At 42.4% G+C, this 19536-nt stretch overlaps 1 protein-coding gene and 1 long non-coding RNA gene across 5 annotated transcripts; both read left to right on the top strand.

Annotated features, from left to right (window-relative positions):
• Window positions 1-360: 360 nt before the first annotated feature.
• Window positions 361-16294, top strand: LOC130430190 (uncharacterized). 4 transcript variants are annotated; one of them, XM_056759189.1, is made up of 7 exons: window positions 361-405; window positions 8514-8837; window positions 9793-10128; window positions 10492-10605; window positions 11455-11787; window positions 13707-13823; window positions 15130-16294. In XM_056759189.1, exons 2-7 carry the CDS (start codon window positions 8558-8560, stop codon window positions 15312-15314), a joined length of 1365 nt encoding a protein of 454 aa, XP_056615167.1. In that variant the 5' UTR covers window positions 361-405; window positions 8514-8557; the 3' UTR covers window positions 15315-16294. The 4 variants fall into 4 exon arrangements, with proteins under 4 accessions (XP_056615167.1, XP_056615166.1, XP_056615164.1 ...); XM_056759188.1 differs by lacking the exon at window positions 361-405 and adding an exon at window positions 438-1826; XM_056759187.1 differs by lacking the exon at window positions 361-405 and adding an exon at window positions 6648-6854.
• Window positions 16295-17593: 1299 nt separating this feature from the next.
• LOC130430521 (uncharacterized) lies at window positions 17594-19195 on the top strand. The gene is made up of 3 exons (XR_008907835.1): window positions 17594-17823; window positions 18029-18120; window positions 18288-19195. It is a non-coding gene; the product is annotated as an uncharacterized LOC130430521 (long non-coding RNA).
• The last annotated feature ends 341 nt before the right edge of the window (window positions 19196-19536 follow it).

The following is a 19536-nucleotide window of genomic DNA, read 5'->3' as shown; positions in this document are numbered from 1 at the left end:
ATTGACTCTGTGATGATGAATAAAACGTCTGCTAAAACTTTATCGGTTACATTATGTAACGGGAGTATTTTTCTCTATGGGACTTTTATTATGACAGGGTTTTTTTCTCTGCCGTGCGCGGGGAAAGATAAAAAAGACGTCTGGGAAATAAGGGAGGAGCATCAGAGCAACAGAGAACGGTGTTGGAGACCGGCTGAGAGCACGAGATAGAGTTCGTTTTTTGAAAGACGTTTTTTTTGTGATCCAGATCATTTAGCTATGCGCGCCTCGTGCGAGCTAAACAGAGCTGCGCCATTTTGCTCCTTACATTTGAGTTCTCTTCCTGGGTCAAGCGGAAGCTGTCTCGTGAGTAAGATTCCTCCGCTCTTAAGACTTCCAGGGTAATGTTTTAATTTTCCCTACGAGGTGAGACTTACAGTCCCGTTACAATTACACGCCTTAGCATTAGCAAGTCCTTTCAATAATCTGTGAATTGCTATGCAAAATAAGCGAAAAATCACTGACACAATGTTAAAAAAGTAACAATAATATTCACTATAACGATTAGAGTAAATGATGAATTAAGTTAATTTATTTTTTTATTATATTTTCTATCTATCTTATAAGCTACTCAAACACGCAGTGTTTTTAGATGGCGCAGCATTATCTTCAGATCACAGAGCTGTGCTTCACAAACAGTCTGTGCTAAAAACATAATCGCTGCCTTTGCTATTACACAATAACACTATAGAGATCAATTTAACCATGATGACAAGTGTGATTAATTTAGCAGCCATAGATGTTAAAAAGTACATATTAAGAGATCATGTAACTTATATTTCATACATTAATAATGTTTTTACATCTTGTGTGTAAACTTGTTGTTGGACACTCCATAAACCAAAATAGGACCTTAAATATCAAGGAATATTTGCTCTTTAATGTTTTTTATCCTACTTGATTTTGTTGCTGTAATTAATGAAGTTTTATTTGATGAATGTTTAATTAATTCATCATGTTTAAGTGAACTAAATTAATTGTTTATGAGTCGGATGAATCGGTTGATTATTTAAAGTTTAAAACAGATACTTGATACTGTCAATCACAAAGTTCTTTTATCTAGATTAACATATTTCAATTTCTCTGAACAAGCCCTCAACTGGATAAAATCAAACCTGTCCAGTAGAACGCAATGTGTCTCATTCTGTGAATGTCCAGTCGGGGTCCCCCAAGGCTTCATACTTGGTCCAATGCTGTTTACATTGTATATAAATGATCTACCAGAGGCATGTAAAGATGTTGATGTTCAGATGTATGCAGACTATGCAGTAACCTTCACATATGCCAAGAACTACCAAGAGATAAAAACTATGTGGTATTTTAGTGCGCATGCCCAGTAGAGGTATCTGTATCCCTTTAAGTCAAAACCCACAAACTAGCGTCAAACGGAAAGCTGAGCTCAGAGAACGGAAATGTGACATCTTGTGTGTTTATCAACATTAGAGCAGCATGTAGTGAGAACGTGTGTATAAAGTATTGGTGACCAGTAGATTATTTTGCGTTATTCTGTGTCTACACCTGATTCTGAAGCAGTGACGGCAAAATAATTAAGGATCTACAGACACATTTTTATTCATCAGTTTAAACTGAAGAGCGAAGACTTGTAATTAAGTCAACAGGAAGTAGAAGCGTGTGGTGTTATTCAGGCTGTGTGAGTGAGTGCCTCAGAGGTGCAAATACTACATAGTTTCATAAAATCAACGGATTATCTCCATTCAATCATTTGGTACTCAAAGGAATAAACAGAAAAATGAAGATCAGGATTGTGTGTTTATTACTCGTGTGCGGTAAGTGATTTGTTTTAATCTGAACAACACTTTCACATTATAAACTGAATGAGTGTATGAATACATACTGTAGTTCCCTTTCGAGAGCGGTCACTTCGACATTGCGGAGACCGCATATGAAACTCCTCCTCTTTTTCACTTTTCCTGAAATCTTATAGGATAACGCCAGTAAAAAAACTGGCCAATTGTCGCAAGAATGCAACCGTATGCAAATACTGACGAATCCAGACAGTATAAATACAGTGCATGTGACGACAATCCTCAGAATCTTCTTTTTCACGCTGCCATCGTTGAAGACGCAACTGGATATTTTTCACCGCATCCGATGGCTTCATACTGTCGTCTTTGCGCGGGTCCCATTGACCCGCAGGATACGCACGAGCACTGCATTGCCTGCCTGGGCCTGGCTCATGCGGAGGCTGCATTCTGCGAGTCCGATTGCGCGCACTGTGCGGACCTGCCGGCGCGTGTCTTGAGAACTCGCAGGAACATCGCTCGTGGAAATATAGGGTCAAGGCTCACTGCCACCAACGAGTCGCTGGTGAGTCTACCCGCTCCAAGGGGGAGCGGCGACGACACGGCTCCGGACCGCTGTCCTCTGCCGTCACCCCATTCCCCAGTCCTCTACGCCGACGAGAGTCTTCGTCCCCCGCCTTCCGTCTTGGGCGCCGTTTCCTTCGGCGCTGAGGAGGACGACGACTCCATGTCCATCTCGGCTTCAGACAAGGACTGGGCAGGGTCGGAGCGGGATCGCCCCGACCTAGAGAGCACCCCGGACCTCCACGAGGAGTTCATGAGGGTCCTCGAGAAGGCCGTCAGCGAGCTCGACATCACCTGGAGTTCACCTGAGGAGCCGGCAAAAAGTAAGCTCGACTCGTGGTACCTTCAGGCGGGCCGCCGTCAGGCCACATCAAAGAGGAGTGCGCCATTCTTTCCAGATGTCCACGAGCACGTGGTGAAATCGTGGTCTGCTCCTCAGTCGGCGCGCGTTCACGCCGCTACGCAATCCATGTTCGCCCACGTGGTCGGAGCGGAGGCCCACGGTTACGTGCGCATGCCACCCGTCGAGGAGACCCTCGCCGCTCATTTGTGCCCTTCTACCACCTCGCTGGGCTCGGACCCAGGCCTGCCGTCGAAGCCGTGCAGGTTTACCGCTCATCTCGCCGGTAAGGCTTACGCATCCGCCGGAGAAGCCGCTTCCGCTTTGCACGCAATGGCGGTGCTGCAGGTGTTCCAGGCTAAGATCCTTCAGTCGCTGGATAGCGGCAGCCTGGAGGCGGACGCCACGAGGGATCTGAGGGCAGCGACCGACTTCGCTCTGATGGCAACGAAGCGGACCGCACAAGCTATCGGCCGATCCATGGGGTTCATGGTCGTCCTACACCGTCATCTCTGGCTTACGTTGGCGGACCTGAAAGACGCTGACCGTAAGTCTCTCCTCAACGCCCCGATCACTCCCTCCGGCCTCTTTGGTGACGTCGTGGAGTCGGTGGTGGAGCGCTTCGGGGAGACGCAAAAGCGCGCCAAGGCCATGAGTCACGTGCTCCCGCGACGCTCTTATCAACCGTCTCCTAGAGCCCGTTCTTCATCCGCGTCGCACTCCGCGCAGAGGCCGACCAAACAGCACGCTGCTTCCGCCCAGGCTTCTCGAGGTCGTGAGCCGGATGCACGGCCTAAACAATGGTCGGGCCCGCCTAAGAAGAGGTACGGGCCGAAGGGAGGACCGCAGAGAGGACCGCCGCGCCACGACGGCGGAGCGTCATCGTCTGCCAAGCCGTCATCCTGACGGACCTATAAAGAGGAGGAGAGAGTTTGTGAGCGTTCCGGTGGCCCCCAAACGCCGCTGTTTGCATCAGTTTTCCCCCGCGGTTGCGGGCGAACATTGCAATGTTGTAAATGTCTGTGTAAATGCAATAAAAACACATACCTGTTCACAAAAAGAGCTCTTTCCCCCTCACACGACCAATGCTGCGTTCCTTGCCCTGCCACGGTGCAGCGCGAAGCCGCAGTTAATCCCGACTATAACCAGCCTTCCCTCGTCCACGGTCTTTCCCGTGGGCGAGAGACGGCTGGAGTCTCACGCACGGGCTATTTCCCCGCCAGTGCAATTAGCCTCGCTGCACCAGCGTGCTTCCCTAAACGGTCCGCTGACGGTAACGCCCGAAGAGATTCGGCCATTATGTCTGTTTCTGGACGCGTGGAAGGCCATTCCGGACATTTCTCATTGGCTACTAAATGTGATAGAACACGGGTACACCCTGCAGTTCAGACGAAGACCTCCCCGCTTCAGCGGTGTGGTTCCGTCGCTTACGTCAGCGCAAAATGCGCCTGTGTTGAGGCAGGAAATCGGCAGCCTGCTCGCGAAAGGAGCGATCGAGCGTGTCCCTCCGAACGAGCGAGAAAGCGGGTTTTACAGCCGGTACTTTGTAGTGCCCAAGAGAGATGGTGGTCTGCGTCCGATTCTGGACTTGAGACCCGTCACAAGCGAGCGTTCAGAATGACAACTCTAAAACAGATCCTGGCACAAGTGCGTCCCGGGGACTGGTTTGCATCCGTGGATCTGAAGGATGCGTACTTTCATGTTCAGATAGCCAAGCGCCACCGAAAGTTTCTGCGATTCGCTTTCGCGGGTTCAGCGTACCAATTTGCCGTACTCCCGTTCGGACTGGCATTAGCACCGCGCACATTCTCGAAGTGCGTGGACGCGGCGCTTTCCCCTCTCAGAGCGAGCGGTATGCGCATTCTGAATTATCTGGACGACTGGTTAATTTTAGCCCACTCACGGGAGGCGCTATCCGGTCATACGCAAATGCTGCTTCGTCACTTGACATCCCTGGGGCTACGCGTGAACATGCAGAAAAGCAAGCTCACTCCGAGTCAGTCAATAACGTATCTGGGGGTATGTTTCGACTCAGTGGAGATGCGCGCTCGCCTCTCTCAAGAGCGGACGGAGTCCATCTCTTCAGCTCTACATCTGCTCAGGCCGGGTCGGTCTGTTCCACTGAGGGAGTTTCAGAGGCTTTTGGGTCTCATGGCGTCAGCCTCGGCGGTCTGCCACCTGGGTCTTCTGCACATGCGACCGCTACAGTTTTGGCTGAAGGCTCGGGTTCCATGGAGAGCATGGTCCTCGGGTCGAGTGCGAGTCCCGGTTACACTCAGTTGCCTCAGTGCCCTGAGCCCATGGCGCGACCCAAGCATGTTCAGTCGGGGAGTTCCCCTGGGGCTGGTTACGAGACGCATAGTCGTTACGACGGATGCGTCGTCCTCGGGATGGGGTGCAGTGTGCGAGGGCATGCCGGCATCCGGCCTTTGGACACAGTCACAGAGAAAATGGCATATAAATTGCTTGGAGCTGATGGCGGTGTCTCTAGCTCTCCATACTTTCCAGTCAAGACTGGAGAAGAAACATGTCCTGATTCGCACCGACAACATGTCCGTGGTTTCGTACATAAATCGCCAGGGAGGAGTCCGCTCAGGAACTCTTTTCAAACAGGCTGCGAGTCTCCTACTGTGGGCAGATCGGCATCTACTCTCTGTCAGGGCAGCGCATATCCCCGGTCGTCTGAACTGCGGAGCGGACATGCTTTCGAGGGAGGGTCTTCCGCACGGAGAATGGAGGCTTCATCCAGACTCAGTGCGGTCAATTTGGGAGCGCTTTGGGACGGCGGAAGTGGATTTATTCGCGACGAGCGAGAACGCGCACTGCCCGCTGTATTTCTCGCTGACCCATTCCCCCATGGGGAACGACGCTCTGACGGTGCGATGGCCGAACGTTCGGCTTTACGCGTTTCCTCCGGTGAAGATTTTGCCCCTGGTGCTGTGCAAAATCAGAGAGGAGACGGCGACGGTGATCCTCGTCGCTCCGTTTTGGCCGAATCAACCGTGGTTTCCGGACCTAAGCGAATTGTTAACGGCACCGCCGTGGCGGATTCCCCTCAGGAGAGACCTGTTGTCCCAAGCGAACGGCACGATATTTCACCCCAGCCCGCAGCTGTGGAGTCTTCATGCCTGGCCTCTTCGGGGGTTTTAAATGCACTTCCTCAGCGTGTACTTGACACTATTTCGGAGTGTCGAGCGCCTTCCACCAGGCGTTTATACGCTCTCAAATGGGGGGTGTTTGTTAAATGGTGCAGTAGTAACAATATCGACCCGATGTCCTGCCCCGTGTCTGATATTTTATGCTTCCTGCAGCACAGGCTGGACAGCGGCGGACTCCCGTCAACACTGAAGGTTTATGTGGCTGCTATCGCCTCGTTTCGTTCCCCGGTTGATGGGCAATCCATTGGAAGGCACATGCTGGTAGTCAGATTCCTCAGAGGAGCGAGGAGACTTTTTCCACCGCGATCCCCTTCGGTGCCGCCTTGGGACTTAGCGCTGGTGTTGAAGGCTCTCTCCTTTCCCCCATTCGAGCCTCTGGACGCGGCTTCCCTAAGAGAGCTCACTCTAAAAACCGTTCTCCTTCTTGCCCTTGCTTCGGCTAAGCGCATAGGGGATTTACAAGCGCTCTCAGTCGGCGCTGATTTCATTCGTTTTGGAACCGGCGACTGCAATGTCACTCTCCGGCCGAAATCGGGTTATGTGCCAAAGTCTATGTCTACCCCATTTAGAGCACAGGTCATTTCTTTGCCCGCTTTGTTTTCCGAGTCGTCAGACTCGCAGAATGCAAACGCTCCGAGAGCGGTCTGCCCGGTAAGGGTTTTGCGGGCTTACATTGATCGCACGGCCGGTTTTCGGCAGTCTGAACAGCTCTTCGTCTGCTATGGTGGGGGAACTAAAGGTCGGGCTGTATCAAAGCAGAGGCTCTCTCACTGGGTGGTGGACGCTATTACCTTAGCATATGAGAGTCAGGGACAGAACTGCCCATTCGGTATCAGAGCTCATTCGACTAGGGCTATCGCCTCTTCGTGGGCTTGGTCTAGGGGCACATCTATTCAGGACATATGCTGTGCGGCTGGCTGGTCTTCGCAGAACACTTTCGCCAGGTTCTACAGATTGGACGTGTCCTCTTTGTCGTCTCAAGTCCTCTCGGTGAGTGCTGATGACTCTTTATCTTCTACTTTATAATCGCTTATGCTACACAGTGGTTGCCGCGTTGCTGTTTATGCTGTGCTTGGTGTACTTTTATATCTCTGTTATATCCGCCCGGGATACCGTGCTGGCTCTTACTGTTGTGGTGTCTGCCCTGTTTCAGCGCAGCCCGCTGCATTGGTTGGGTTTGGATATGCAAATTTGGCAGGAGCCCGATATAGCAGTTCATTGGCCGGTTCAGTGATTTAGCAGTTTATTGGCCGATTTAAGCCAATCAGCTGTTGACGCTTAGCGACCTCGTGAATGGTTAAAATAGTATGCTTCCCATGCTTGTGTGTTTTAACCCAGTTTTTCTGGCTGATTTTGCAAGCTCTCACGGCGGGATTGTACTACCGTTCCATATGCGGTCTCCGCAATGTCGAAGTGACCGCTCTCGAAAGGGAACGTCTCCGGTTACTTTCGTAACCTCGGTTCCCTGAGAAGCGGGAACGAGACATTGCGGAGAACGCCGTGTTCGCCGCTTATCACCGTGCAGGCGTTCTCTCGTAGATTCTGAGGATTGTCGTCACATGCACTGTATTTATACTGTCTGGATTCGTCAGTATTTGCATACGGTTGCATTCTTGCGACAATTGGCCAGTTTTTTTACTGGCGTTATCCTATAAGATTTCAGGAAAAGTGAAAAAGAGGAGGAGTTTCATATGCGGTCTCCGCAATGTCTCGTTCCCGCTTCTCAGGGAACCGAGGTTACGAAAGTAACCGGAGACGTTTACATTGTTAACTTTAGGCAGAGACGGACTAAGACAAGGGTCTCTGTTATCGTTTGATTAAAATTATTACCATGTACAAACTTATTATTTTAAAAAATCTCACTGAACTTGTCATGCGTGTGATCCTCTGATTGGTCGACTGCTGTGAAACTGAGCTGAGCTCCTTTTTAAAATGGACATTATCTCAACTTGACAAAGTGTCTTAAAACTACGGCAATTATGTGAGTGACCTGCAAACGGCGTGAGAGTTTAGGATCAATTATTTGATTTATTCGCTTCGGTCCACGTTTTTTTCAGTGTTTTTTATTTAGTGCAAAGTTTATTTGCACACACGGGGACTTTGTACAAATACTGCAACTTCTCTCACCAAAACATACAAGTTCATGACTATATAAAATTATTTATTGCCCATTTCCTAAAGTATTTTTTGCCTTAATCGGTTATTTTTAAATAAAGGAGCTGTTTCAATGGAGTGGTGTATTTATTTGGCAGGAAGTCAAGAAAGTGTTTTATGTTCAGGGTTGCACGGGATCAACATGTGTGGCATAGGTTGGGGTCATACGTTGAGTCGCCCCCTTGTGGCCCGGGACTTCACCTTGCCCCTGATCCACGGTGCAGAATTTAGGCTCTTAGTTAAATATACTTTCTTAATTTAAGATGAAGGGTTTTTTAACTGATCAGAGATGCAGAACACCACACAGCAACTTTTCTGTATTGCAACAAGCTGTTCTAAAAACAGAAGCGACTGATTAAAACAAATGTTCTGTTTAATTGGTTTTGAAGAAGAATTGATTCTTTATTTAGTAATATTTGATAAGACTTGATGATGAGATGTGTGTGTACGAACAGATTTAATGTCTGAACTACTGTTTGTGTTTGTGTTGTTCAGGTGTGTTTAGTGTTGATGCAGATGAAGTGAAGTCAGTGTCAGTGATGGAGGGAGATTCTGTCACACTACACACTGATCTCACTGTCATACAGACATCTGATGTGATACTGTGGAGGTTTGGAGAAGGTGAATCCAGGGATCTTTTAGTTGATATTGATAAAAACTGTTTCGCATATAATGGTCCATTCAAAGACAGACTTCATACAGACATTCAGACTGGAGATCTCACCATCACAAACATGAGAATCAAACACTCTGGACCCTATGAAGTACAGATCAACAGAGCTGGAACAACATACAAGAGATTCAGAGTTAATGTCACAGGTACATTGTTTTGTTTTCACTTTACAAACTAAAATGAAGTTAAGGTGATGCGAAAAATCTTTGGTCCCTTAAAATGTAATTCAGAATCGATTCTCACTGATCTCATTTGCATATGTGTGATGTCATCATGTCGCTATTGCGCTAAGAGTCAAGTGAGTGTTGACATGCAGACGTGCTCAAATTTGTGAGTATCCTTACAGCTCACCAAATAATGCTTCATTCCTCCTGAAGAGAGATGAAATGAAAAGCTATTGAATCATTTATGATAGAGATGACTTATTGCTTATATTACAGAGAGAGATAGAGAGAGAGAGAGAGAGAGAGAGATCAACTCCGTTGACTTAATGGAAGAGTTTTTTCACAGCAATGGTGGTTCATGGAGGCTCTCAATAGTTCACGGAAGTTACTAGTAACGCATAGAGCTGCGACTCCGCGGGCTCACTTACGGAAATCTTGTTATGACTTTTACTTCCTCTTCATAATCAAGTTCGATCGTCTTCTCAGCGTTTAGCCAGGGCCCGCAGGAAGCCCCGGTGAGGCCGATCCGAGGACCTCCCTAAACCATCCGATCAGTAGAAGCGACGGGCAGTGTGTACAAAGGCCAGGGACTTAATGGACACTGGTCCATGACCGACGCCAACTGGGAATTACTTGTTCATGGTTATTTTAGGAAAAATTGTGCATTCTTTTTTTGTGAAGGTTGAGCACGTCTGTATCTGAGAACTGTCACATACTGTATTTTAATAGTATTTAAGAGCCCAATAAGCTGAAATGTTCTCATTTACATATTTTCAAAGCAATTAAACTCAAATATACTAGGCTTCATGTTAACAGACGAATTGCTTCATCGTCTGCCAAAATGAAAATTCTGTCATCACTTACTCGCCTTCTAGTTGTTCAAATCTGAATAAATGTCTTTGTTCTGATCTCACGCTGATCTCTGTCCATCTTGTAGTTGCTCCAAGTGTTGTCAGTGCTGGTGATGTGAAGTCAGTGACTGAGGGAGATTCTGTGACTCTACACACTGATGTCCAAACACAGAGAGATGATCTGATACTGTGGAGGTTTGGAGATGATGGTGTTCTCATAGCTAAACATGATAAAGAAGAAAGTACGAGCTCAATATATGATGATGTTCTTGATGGGAGATTCAGAGACAGAATGGAGGTGGATCCTCACACTGGATCTCTCATCATCACAAACACTAAAACCACAGACACTGGACTTTATAGACTAAAGATCAGCAGCAATAGAGACACAAAATACAAGACATTCAGTGTTTCTGTCAGTGGTGAGTATCTCAGTTCTCTCATATTAATATCAGTTGTGTGTGAAACATTTAGTTTAAGAATTCAACTCTTGATTTTGAGTTTATTGCACTTTAAACATCCACATGATAGTCAAGAATATGAGTTTATTTAGAGGGATCATGAGCTAAACAAAAGGCCTCTGCAGAAGAACATCCACACTTTATTTTAAGTATCTACATCTGTATCCTGTTCACCTGACAGCACATGACATGCAGGGGTCACTGAAACTTTTTTACTGTAGAAACTATTGTAAAACTATAACTACATTTCTTGTGTTTGTCTTAAACTGACATGAATATGTGTGTGTTTGATGTGATCTTGAGTGTTTCTCTCTATCATTACAGATAGAGGTCTATCTTCAGGAGGTGTAGTTGGAATAGTGTTTGTTGTCCTGCTGTGTATTGTTGTTGGTGGGATTGTTTTTCGCCGCATTAATTATGAACTTCAGAAACAAAAGGGTGAGTTTCAATTCAGCTGATACTGTAATAATCTATCCATCTCAAATCAACTTTATTTATATAGCGCTTTTTACAATTTTCATTGTTACAAAGCAGCTGTACATGAGACACATTGAATACAAGAAAAAGAACTAAAGGCATATAGACCTGTAAAAACAAGAAAAAGGTGAAAACAACAAAAGACAGACATTCAAATGCTCCACACACACAGAATATGCATACATACTTACACACATTGACATAGACACACACTTACACACACACATACACTCGCACACACACGCACATACGCACACACACACAAACACACACACACACACACATACACACTCGCACACATTTGAGATAAAGGAGAGACAACACAGGTCAAATATTAAACAGACTATAAATTCTTATATGCAATGTTAATTATGTCTAACTTCTGATCCCTCCCTCCATCTATCCATCCATCCATCTAATCTAAATGGCAATGAATGACCATATGAATAGACAAATCAAAGCAGACTAGACCATCTGACCAATCAGATAACCAATCGCCATAGTTTGTGTGTAAGCGTACCCAGACCCATCTTTCCAGTGATCTCGGTCCGCTTCTTTGGTGCACACCAGGGTTCATATGGCAGCGTTCACACTTACACAAATAAACCGCACTAACACAACAATCAACAAAGTTTGTTTTAATCGAACCAAGCATTGCATATGTGAACACACCCTTACAGTACATTCAGGTCACACATTTCCTGCATGTCAAAACTCTGAAGACAATGTAGATGATCTTTAGCTGTTGACTGGATTATAATGTTCATATTTCTTTCTCTTGTGTTTCTCTTCTATGTGCTGCTGTAACAGTTAAAGAAAAGACAGTGATTGAGAACAAGAGTTCTGTCACTCTTGAGTCTGATGTCACTGAACTCCAGTCTGATGATGTGATCGAGTGGAGCTTTAGAGATAAAGTGATAGTCATATTCAGTATGAACAACAAGCTCTTTACTGATGAACAGAGACTCAGAGACAGACTGCAGGTGGATGATCAGACTGGATCTCTCATCATCACAAACATCAGAACAGAAGACGCTGGACTGTATAAAGTAAAGATCAGCAGCAGCAGTCGACTGAAATCATTCCTTCAGTTCATCACAGGTGGAGGACCATCATACTATCAATTCAGTGTTATTGTCACAGGTAAGACTCTCGAGTCTATTGATATAACTCGTACCTTCAATTTTCTTTGTTTCATCACAATTAACTCAAGGACAAAAATGAAGGGTGAACAATAGTAATGATTTATAAAAAAAGAACCGCAAAGCAAAAATGGAGTAGCAAGGTTTCATTCCGATGATCACAAAATATACATTTCAAGGGAGAGTGTTGAGATGACAACGTGATCTGAAATACTGTGTTGAAGAAGTTGAATGGCAGTAGATTATAACATATTCATTGGTTATTCATAATTTTTATGATAGATTTATTTTAACTGATAGAGACAGATTATAAAAAATCTGGGAGACAAAAATATATTTAAAGGTTATAAATTGATTTGCATTTCCAGCAGTGAATTAAGTATTTGATCCCCGAGCAAAAATTTGCTTTGTTCTTGGTGGAGAAACCCAATTATTAGCAAAACACTGGAGTCCATTTTGATCTCACAGCACCTTTATTTTAATCATTTTTATGTTCATTGCGAAACTTCAGATGAGCCAGACAAGCCTTTTTTGGCAGGAAGAACTTGCTGGTGCTTCAGGATTTTAACATATTGTGGTGTAATGTTTTACCAATGGTTTGCTTGTTAACTGTCGTCCCAGCTGTCTTGAAATGATTAACAAGCTTCATGATCATCTTTACCGCATTGGGGAAGTCTAGGCAATAGTACAATTGATAGTTTTTTTGTATTTCTTCTATTCCCAAATAATGCCACCAACAGTTGTCTCCTTCTCACCAAGCGTCTGTCTGTAGCCTATTTGAGGTTTGTGCAGGTCTCCAATCTTGTCCCTGACATCCTTTCAAACCGATTTGGTCTGGACCATACTGGTGGAGAGGTTGAATGAAAGATACAGATTCTGTTAGCAGGCATCTTTTATATACATTAAAAACTGATGTAGGAGTTCTGTCTTAAAGTGACAGGACTAATCTGTGCTCCATATAAGCACATAACCAATCTGTGGAGCCTGAATTCTTGCTAGTTTGTTGGGGATCAAATACTTATTTCACTGACTGAAATGCAAAACATATATCAATATATAAGGCAGATACTGTCATGATTCCACCATCATGTCATATTTATTCTTGGTCTTGCGGTGGAGTCATGGCATTGCCTTGGTTTTTTTGTGAGAAAGACATGGCTTTGTTTATATATTGGCCTGCCATGTGCTTTCTCGTGTCTCTTCTGTGTTTCCCGCCTTTTGGTCTAGTTATTGCTTGTTAATCAGTTCATGCCTCACACCTGTTCCCTGTTGGTTTGCTCCCCTTTAAATAGTCCTCATGTTTCATTGTCTTGTGTCGATCATTGCGTTAACATTTACATTTGTCTGTGTGTTTGCCTGCATCTACGCATTGTTCGTCTGGATTACCTGTTACTTGTGCTCATGTTCCTGTCTCTGTTATCCTGTCATGTCTAGGAAGTCAAGTGTTTATCAGTCTAGTGTTAAGTCAGTCTTCGTTCTGTGCTTTTATATTATTGTCCGTTCCTGTTTTACCCCACCGTGGGTCTTTGTTTTGTGTTTTATTGTTTAAAAAAAAACCTTCTTTGTTATCCCCGCTGCCTGCACTTGGGTTCTTTCCCCGCACGTTTCATGACAGATACAGCTTTTTGATTTATGATTTTATCGCTGTAAAGAAGTCGGAATACATGAACTAGCATTTACCCCCCACCCCCTTAAAGAAAGTCTTTGGAATGTCGCTACATTTGTAGGTTGGTTCTTCCCAAACTCTCCCACTCTCTAAACAAATGACACACGGTAACGGGATGCTCCAAATCATTTTGACAAGTTCTTTTGACAAATTAAATATAAATATGTCTTTGAATGACATATGACATGCCTGTTTGTGATATTAGAAATGTTCATGTGTTTCTCTCTTTTCTCTTCTATGTGCTGCTGTTGTAGATGAAGAGAGGACAGAAGCAGAAGTGTTGGCAGATTCTGTTTCTCCAGAGATTGATGTTACTGAAAGGGAGACTGGTGATGTGAGAGCAGATGCTTCATCTACTGTTTATGTCAGGTGTAAGTAAAGCTCAAGTTAATGTGATGAGAATGACATGTTTTTATATGAAGTGTTGTATTAATATTACTTGTATTCAGTTTCACCTTTGACTTCTCCAAATGTGTTTTAATATCTTTGTTCTGATGAAGACAAATAAATATATTTTGAAGAACGCTTATAACCAGACAGATCTCAACACTCATTGACTGCCATAATAGGATTTATTTATCATTTTTTTGTTCCGATGAACACAAAGGAAGATATTTTGAAGAATGAGGGACAGCAAACAGTTCTGAGGCACTTTTGACTGCCATTGTGCTTTATCCTAATATGGGAGTCAATGAGTGTTGAGTCTTTTATATCTGATGTGATGATGAAATCTCTGGGAATTGACTTCAAACTCTCCAGCATAAATACGGAAGAGTCAGACACTTGTGTCGTAAGCAAAGAAACACATCACACTACTTGCGTCTCTTTATAAATGGTAAAATTTTCTTGATTATTGTTTTAAAAGATCATTGGTTTGGGTTGGTTTTATTTGCATACACATCACAACATAGCGTAGTGAATTTATTAATTAAAATTGATCAGTACCAACGCTTGCTTAAATTCTCTTGCACTGCACTTTTTAAGAGAAACGTTATATTTAGTCTCATCCTCAAAGAATCCCAAGTGAATATGACTTTCTTCTTGAAGAATGATGCAGTCTGAGTTATATCACTTATCATTTTACTTGCAAGTGGTAGAATGGGAGTTAACGGGTGTTGAAGCTCCAAAAAATGCCTCTATGGAACAAGAACTACTCGAATGTCTTAACAAAGGTCTTCTGAAGTGAATCCATGTGTTTGTTTAAGAGAAACATCCATATTGACAACGATAATACCGTTGATGTCTAGCTTCTGTCATTTTTGTTTTTCAATAAACCACTTCATTTCAGAGCAGCTTTACAAACTTCTTTACATTTCTTTGATCCGATGAACACAAAGGAAGATATTTGTAAGAATGTCAACAACCAAACTGTTCTTGGACCTCCTTGACTCCCATAGTAGGAAAAGTAAATGTTATGACAGTCAATGGGGGTCAAATCTGTTTGATTACTGACTTTCTTCCGAATATCTTCCTTTGTGTTTAGCAGAACAAAGATATTTATACTGCACTGAACAATATGAAGGTGAGTGAGAGCTGATTGTTTTCTCTTACTTTGTAAGTCGCTTTGGATGAAAGCGTGTGCTAAATGATTATATGTAAATGAGGACAGAATGAACTGCCCCTTTAAATATTTGACTGAACCATCATTTTTCATGAAGTAAATGTTTTTTTAAACAGATGTTGTGACAGATTCAGCAGGATCAGCAGAAGATGACTCCCCAACAGTTGTGAATCCTTTACTGAATGAAGCAGAAGATAGATGCTCAACATCACTTCTGTTCCATCATCTAAAGCAGCGTGTCTCGATGGAAGCAACATGTTTTAATTCAGATATTCTTTGTGGATTATCCAGTCAGGATTAAATGTTTACCTGCAGAACATTTCGTTATGGAGCTAGAGGATGTGGTTTTAATGAAGCCTTGAATGTTTTTGACCACACACGCACACACCATGTGATAATTTCAGCCAATCACAGCATGTTCAGCAGTTGAGCGTGACAGTGAGCACCGCAAGATATGCTCACAGTCCCCGTGACGTGCATACAAAATTCTGCTGCTTCACGCCGGAGAAAACTCTTTGCACCACTCACAACCAAATATTGAGAAACATATCAATAAGTTGTTATTCTCCTCGAGATGCGAGCACCACCGTCTGTATGAAACGTTTGGAAAAGTGTGTACTTTTACTCTTACTTGAGTGTTTCTCTTAAAGAAATCTGTACTTTTACTTCATTACACTACGTGACGTTCCTTCATCCCTGAGTGAATGATTCTTTTGAGTCGATTCTTTTCAAAGCATTTATTGAACACTGGAGGAAACCAGCGGAACAGTTTCATGAATCATTTCAAATCATTTGTCCATATATTCCACTCAAGAGTTTTTCATTTAACACTCACTCCTCACAGCCTGTGTCTGCACGCTCTCTGGAGAAGACAAATCTGGATAAGCTACTGCTTAATCTATATATATAATATTTTAGTTTTTAATGCGTAGTCTGTCATAATGTATTGTTTTATTACTTTTTGACTACTGTTACAGTATTTTTGTAAGTCTGACTGAAACCTTTCTCTTTTAACACAAAATAAGCTGTTATTACACTTTCAATGTCTTTCCAAAAAAAACGGAGTTTTGAAAAGTGTTTATGTTCTGCAGACAACTAGTATAGAGTTTATTTCTATTTCCAGCACTGTGTCATAAGAGGTTCTTGTAAATATTAACTGTAATATGCAACTACTAAAACAAGATGGAAACGACCAAACTATGGGACGTGTGACAGAACAAACGGCTCATAATATTCTTTTTAATACTTTTTTGTACAAAAATAAAAAATTTGATGAAGTAATACTTTTGTTGTGGTGTTCTTGGTGTGAATCTCATCTTTATAGATGTCATATATGTACATGTAACAGTTCTGATACACCTTTGTGCCTGATCAGTTTAATGGATGAACACTTTTTTATAAATATTGTTTTAAACATGTGCTAGTTTTGTTTTCAGCTTTGACATGTGTAACTGAAAGAATAAACAATATTTTCAATTGTCATGATTAGTAAATTAATAAAACTTTACTTGAAATGTGTGGGTCTTTGTGTTACATGATTAAATGTGTAGAGCAAGAACTTCTGTGTTTGTTATCATTTACCACGTTGTTACTCTTTGCATTTTTTGAACAATGTTTCACTATTTTTTAAACATGTTCGGTGTATTATTGATGCTCGTGCTGCAAGAAAATAAAAACTAGTCTGACAACATGTTCTGTTTACTGGTATATCACAATATGTTGCGCTTCTTCATCTCCTTAGTTTAATTATCTGTCACTAGGGGGCGCTCTGGACAAAAAATGACCCCAGAAGAAGGTCACTTATGATTGAATTTGTTTCAAAACTTGTGTTAACTCTTTAGTTTCCACATAAAAACATATTTGATGAATAAGAGTGCGAATTAAAATTGTAAGTTTTAAATGCGTGATCAGCCTGAACGGGTTGACTTATGAAAAAGTTTCTTGTATGGGGTGTTAAAGGGTTTAAAATTAGTCCTAGACTAAAATAAATGTTAGATCTGTCTTAAACGAAAAAAAAAAAAAACGACACATGTTCAAATAGATCAATGTCATTGTATTGTTTCAAAATGCAAGAACTTATTTTTTACCTGTTTTAATGAAATACTTCATGTGATCATTGCTTGGGGAACTACCCATAAAGTTAATAGTTAAACACTCACAATATTTACATTATAAATAAATGAACCTCTTTAAGATACAAAATAATAATAATGTCCTTCATTTCTGTGGTCTTTATCACATTCATTTATTTTTAACAGAGAGTTAGACAGAACTTTATCTATCTCATTTGGACATATCTTTCTCATCAGATCATTTCATTTGTGACACCTTTGGCTTGTTTTGGATTACACGGTGCCTGGTGCCAAAAATGAATGAGAACCACCGCTCCAGCCTGTGAGAGGAAACATAAGAAAATATTAAAACAGAAGGACCAGCTGGAGTATAAGATAACACTGTGAAATCATTTTAAAGAAATATACAATATTTACCCAATAAGTCCTGAAGTTTGAATGATATCTCATCTATTAGTCAATAGACTTAGAGGTCAATTCTAAAATCCATCTTTACTCATCTCAGTTCACAGCTTGAGCCCTTTAGCACTCCACGAAACTTCTTCAGATCCTGAAGAACAGTGACTCATCTATATAGACTTGGTCGACATCGTGTTAAAGCTGGAAGTGCGGCTTGGAGTTGCACGGCCTCAGCCAGTTTGGTCTACATACAATCACTTTTCCCATTCAACAGAGCAAGATACATAGAAAAACTGAGCCGTGTTGAGGGGAAGAGTCGACCCAAACAAATGGCCGGAGGTGACGTTTCGCAACATATTTTCGCAACTGATCGAGTCTCAAGTTAGACGACAACTGTAATATCAGTATCTCTGGGTCATCAAACAGTCTGTGCATGTTCATTAAAGCTATGATATTAAAGACTAGTATGTCTTAAATTGTTAAATGAATACATTTCATGAACAGCTTTGATTGTAACACGCATCACTTTCCCACTTAACATCAGGTTCCAAAGCAATTGTTCTGACAGGAACTCAAATCATGTTACGAAGTGATCTACATACGCCGGGGTGCGGTTACACGAGGCGTTTCAGTCAGGTCTGTGTAAGCTTTCGTTTTAAGATAGAATGCATCTTTGTGACAATACAGAAAATTGAGAACAAAAACAGGATGTACATTTATTAGAAATCTTAAACTGATTTATTTAATGACAGTAAGAAATGATTAGAAATAGTTTTCAGTGTGTTTCCATGTTTAACCGCTAGATGGAGCTACAGACATCTGCATGAGGAGAACCTGACGTTGACTGCAGTGTTTCCTTGGAGCTTAACCACCTGAGAACATGACCAAATCTACAAACCTTAAAGTGTCTTTATACGCCGTAAAATGTTGATGCTAGAATTTACAAATAAGTTGTGAAGTTGCCAAAGTTGTTACATTTGTATTTCCTCAGCTCTTCGAGTGAATATACGTCCAGCGGCATCTTGTAATCCCGTCCCCCTGCGGGAGCCTACGGACTGACTGACCATCCTAACCTCATCTCAGGCAGTTCCTGTGGAGTAGCTATACAAATAAATAACAAAACTAATCTGCCACATGTGGGAAAATAAAACTGGCATAATTGGATACTTTCATTGTTTGTGAAAAGCGAGGGGATTGATTTTGACTCTTCATTTCCTTCATGCGGCAATTACGCAGACATTTTTTTCAGTCCAGAAAAATCACAATCTCAGTTAAAGACGATGGCATTTGATCACCAAGTTACTGCTACTACAGACACTATTGAGTCAGCTAACTGCTCATTTAAGGTGTCGCATCAGCTTGTTATTGTCGCAAGAAGAAATAAAAGTGGTGCAAACTCTTGCAACGCCAAGACGTTAGTTTCTGTTCAGATGAGGTGAAGGTCAATTTTTAAAGCATATTGTACAACACTTTAAACTGCCCATGTGTGGTGTGACTACAGAGCATTTAGTTTACAGAAGCTGCAAGTAGATTATAATGATGTAATGAGAATCTTACTAATGATATAGATGTCATAGTGTAGTGAAATGTTTGAGTGTAAGAGTAATCACTTTATAAAGCACTGCTAAGAAATCTAATGTATAGTTTTATCCATAGGCTCAATGCTTCTATAAATGAAACTATTGTGGGTCAAATATATGTGTCAGTCAAGACACTGGTATTGCTGTATTTTGTAACTCTTTATGTTTGCGATGGATAAAGAGTATATTGTGATTGGATAAAGAGTATATTGTGATTATTGTCTATTACTTTTTTTGTTTGTTTAAATTTGGAACCAAATGTAATATTTAATACAAAACTATGTTGTGAGTGGTGAAGACATACCTTACAAAATGAACCGAAATGTTTATATTACCTTACATGAGCCATTTTATGTATATACACCGCTGGCACACCCTTACATGTAATATATCACACTGCACAGCCATGTTTCTATAGTAGCCCTACACGGACAAACTGAGTGCGTTTCGTAAAACGAAGGATGCACGGGAC

This window comes from Triplophysa dalaica, chromosome 10, assembly GCF_015846415.1.
Source record: "Triplophysa dalaica isolate WHDGS20190420 chromosome 10, ASM1584641v1, whole genome shotgun sequence".
Classification (NCBI taxonomy): Eukaryota; Metazoa; Chordata; class Actinopteri; order Cypriniformes; family Nemacheilidae; genus Triplophysa; species Triplophysa dalaica.
This window is presented reverse-complemented; position numbering and strand designations above follow the sequence as displayed.

Excerpts from the sequence above, each read along its gene's own strand:
- LOC130430190 (XM_056759186.1), top strand. The coding sequence starts at position 4,728 with ATGTTTCGACTCAGTGGAGATGCGCGCTCGCCTCTCTCAAGAGCGGAC. Across the intron at positions 6,855-8,513 it reads TGTCGTCTCAAGTCCTCTCG|GTGTGTTTAGTGTTGATGCA; the intron begins GTGAGTGCTGAT and ends TGTGTTGTTCAG.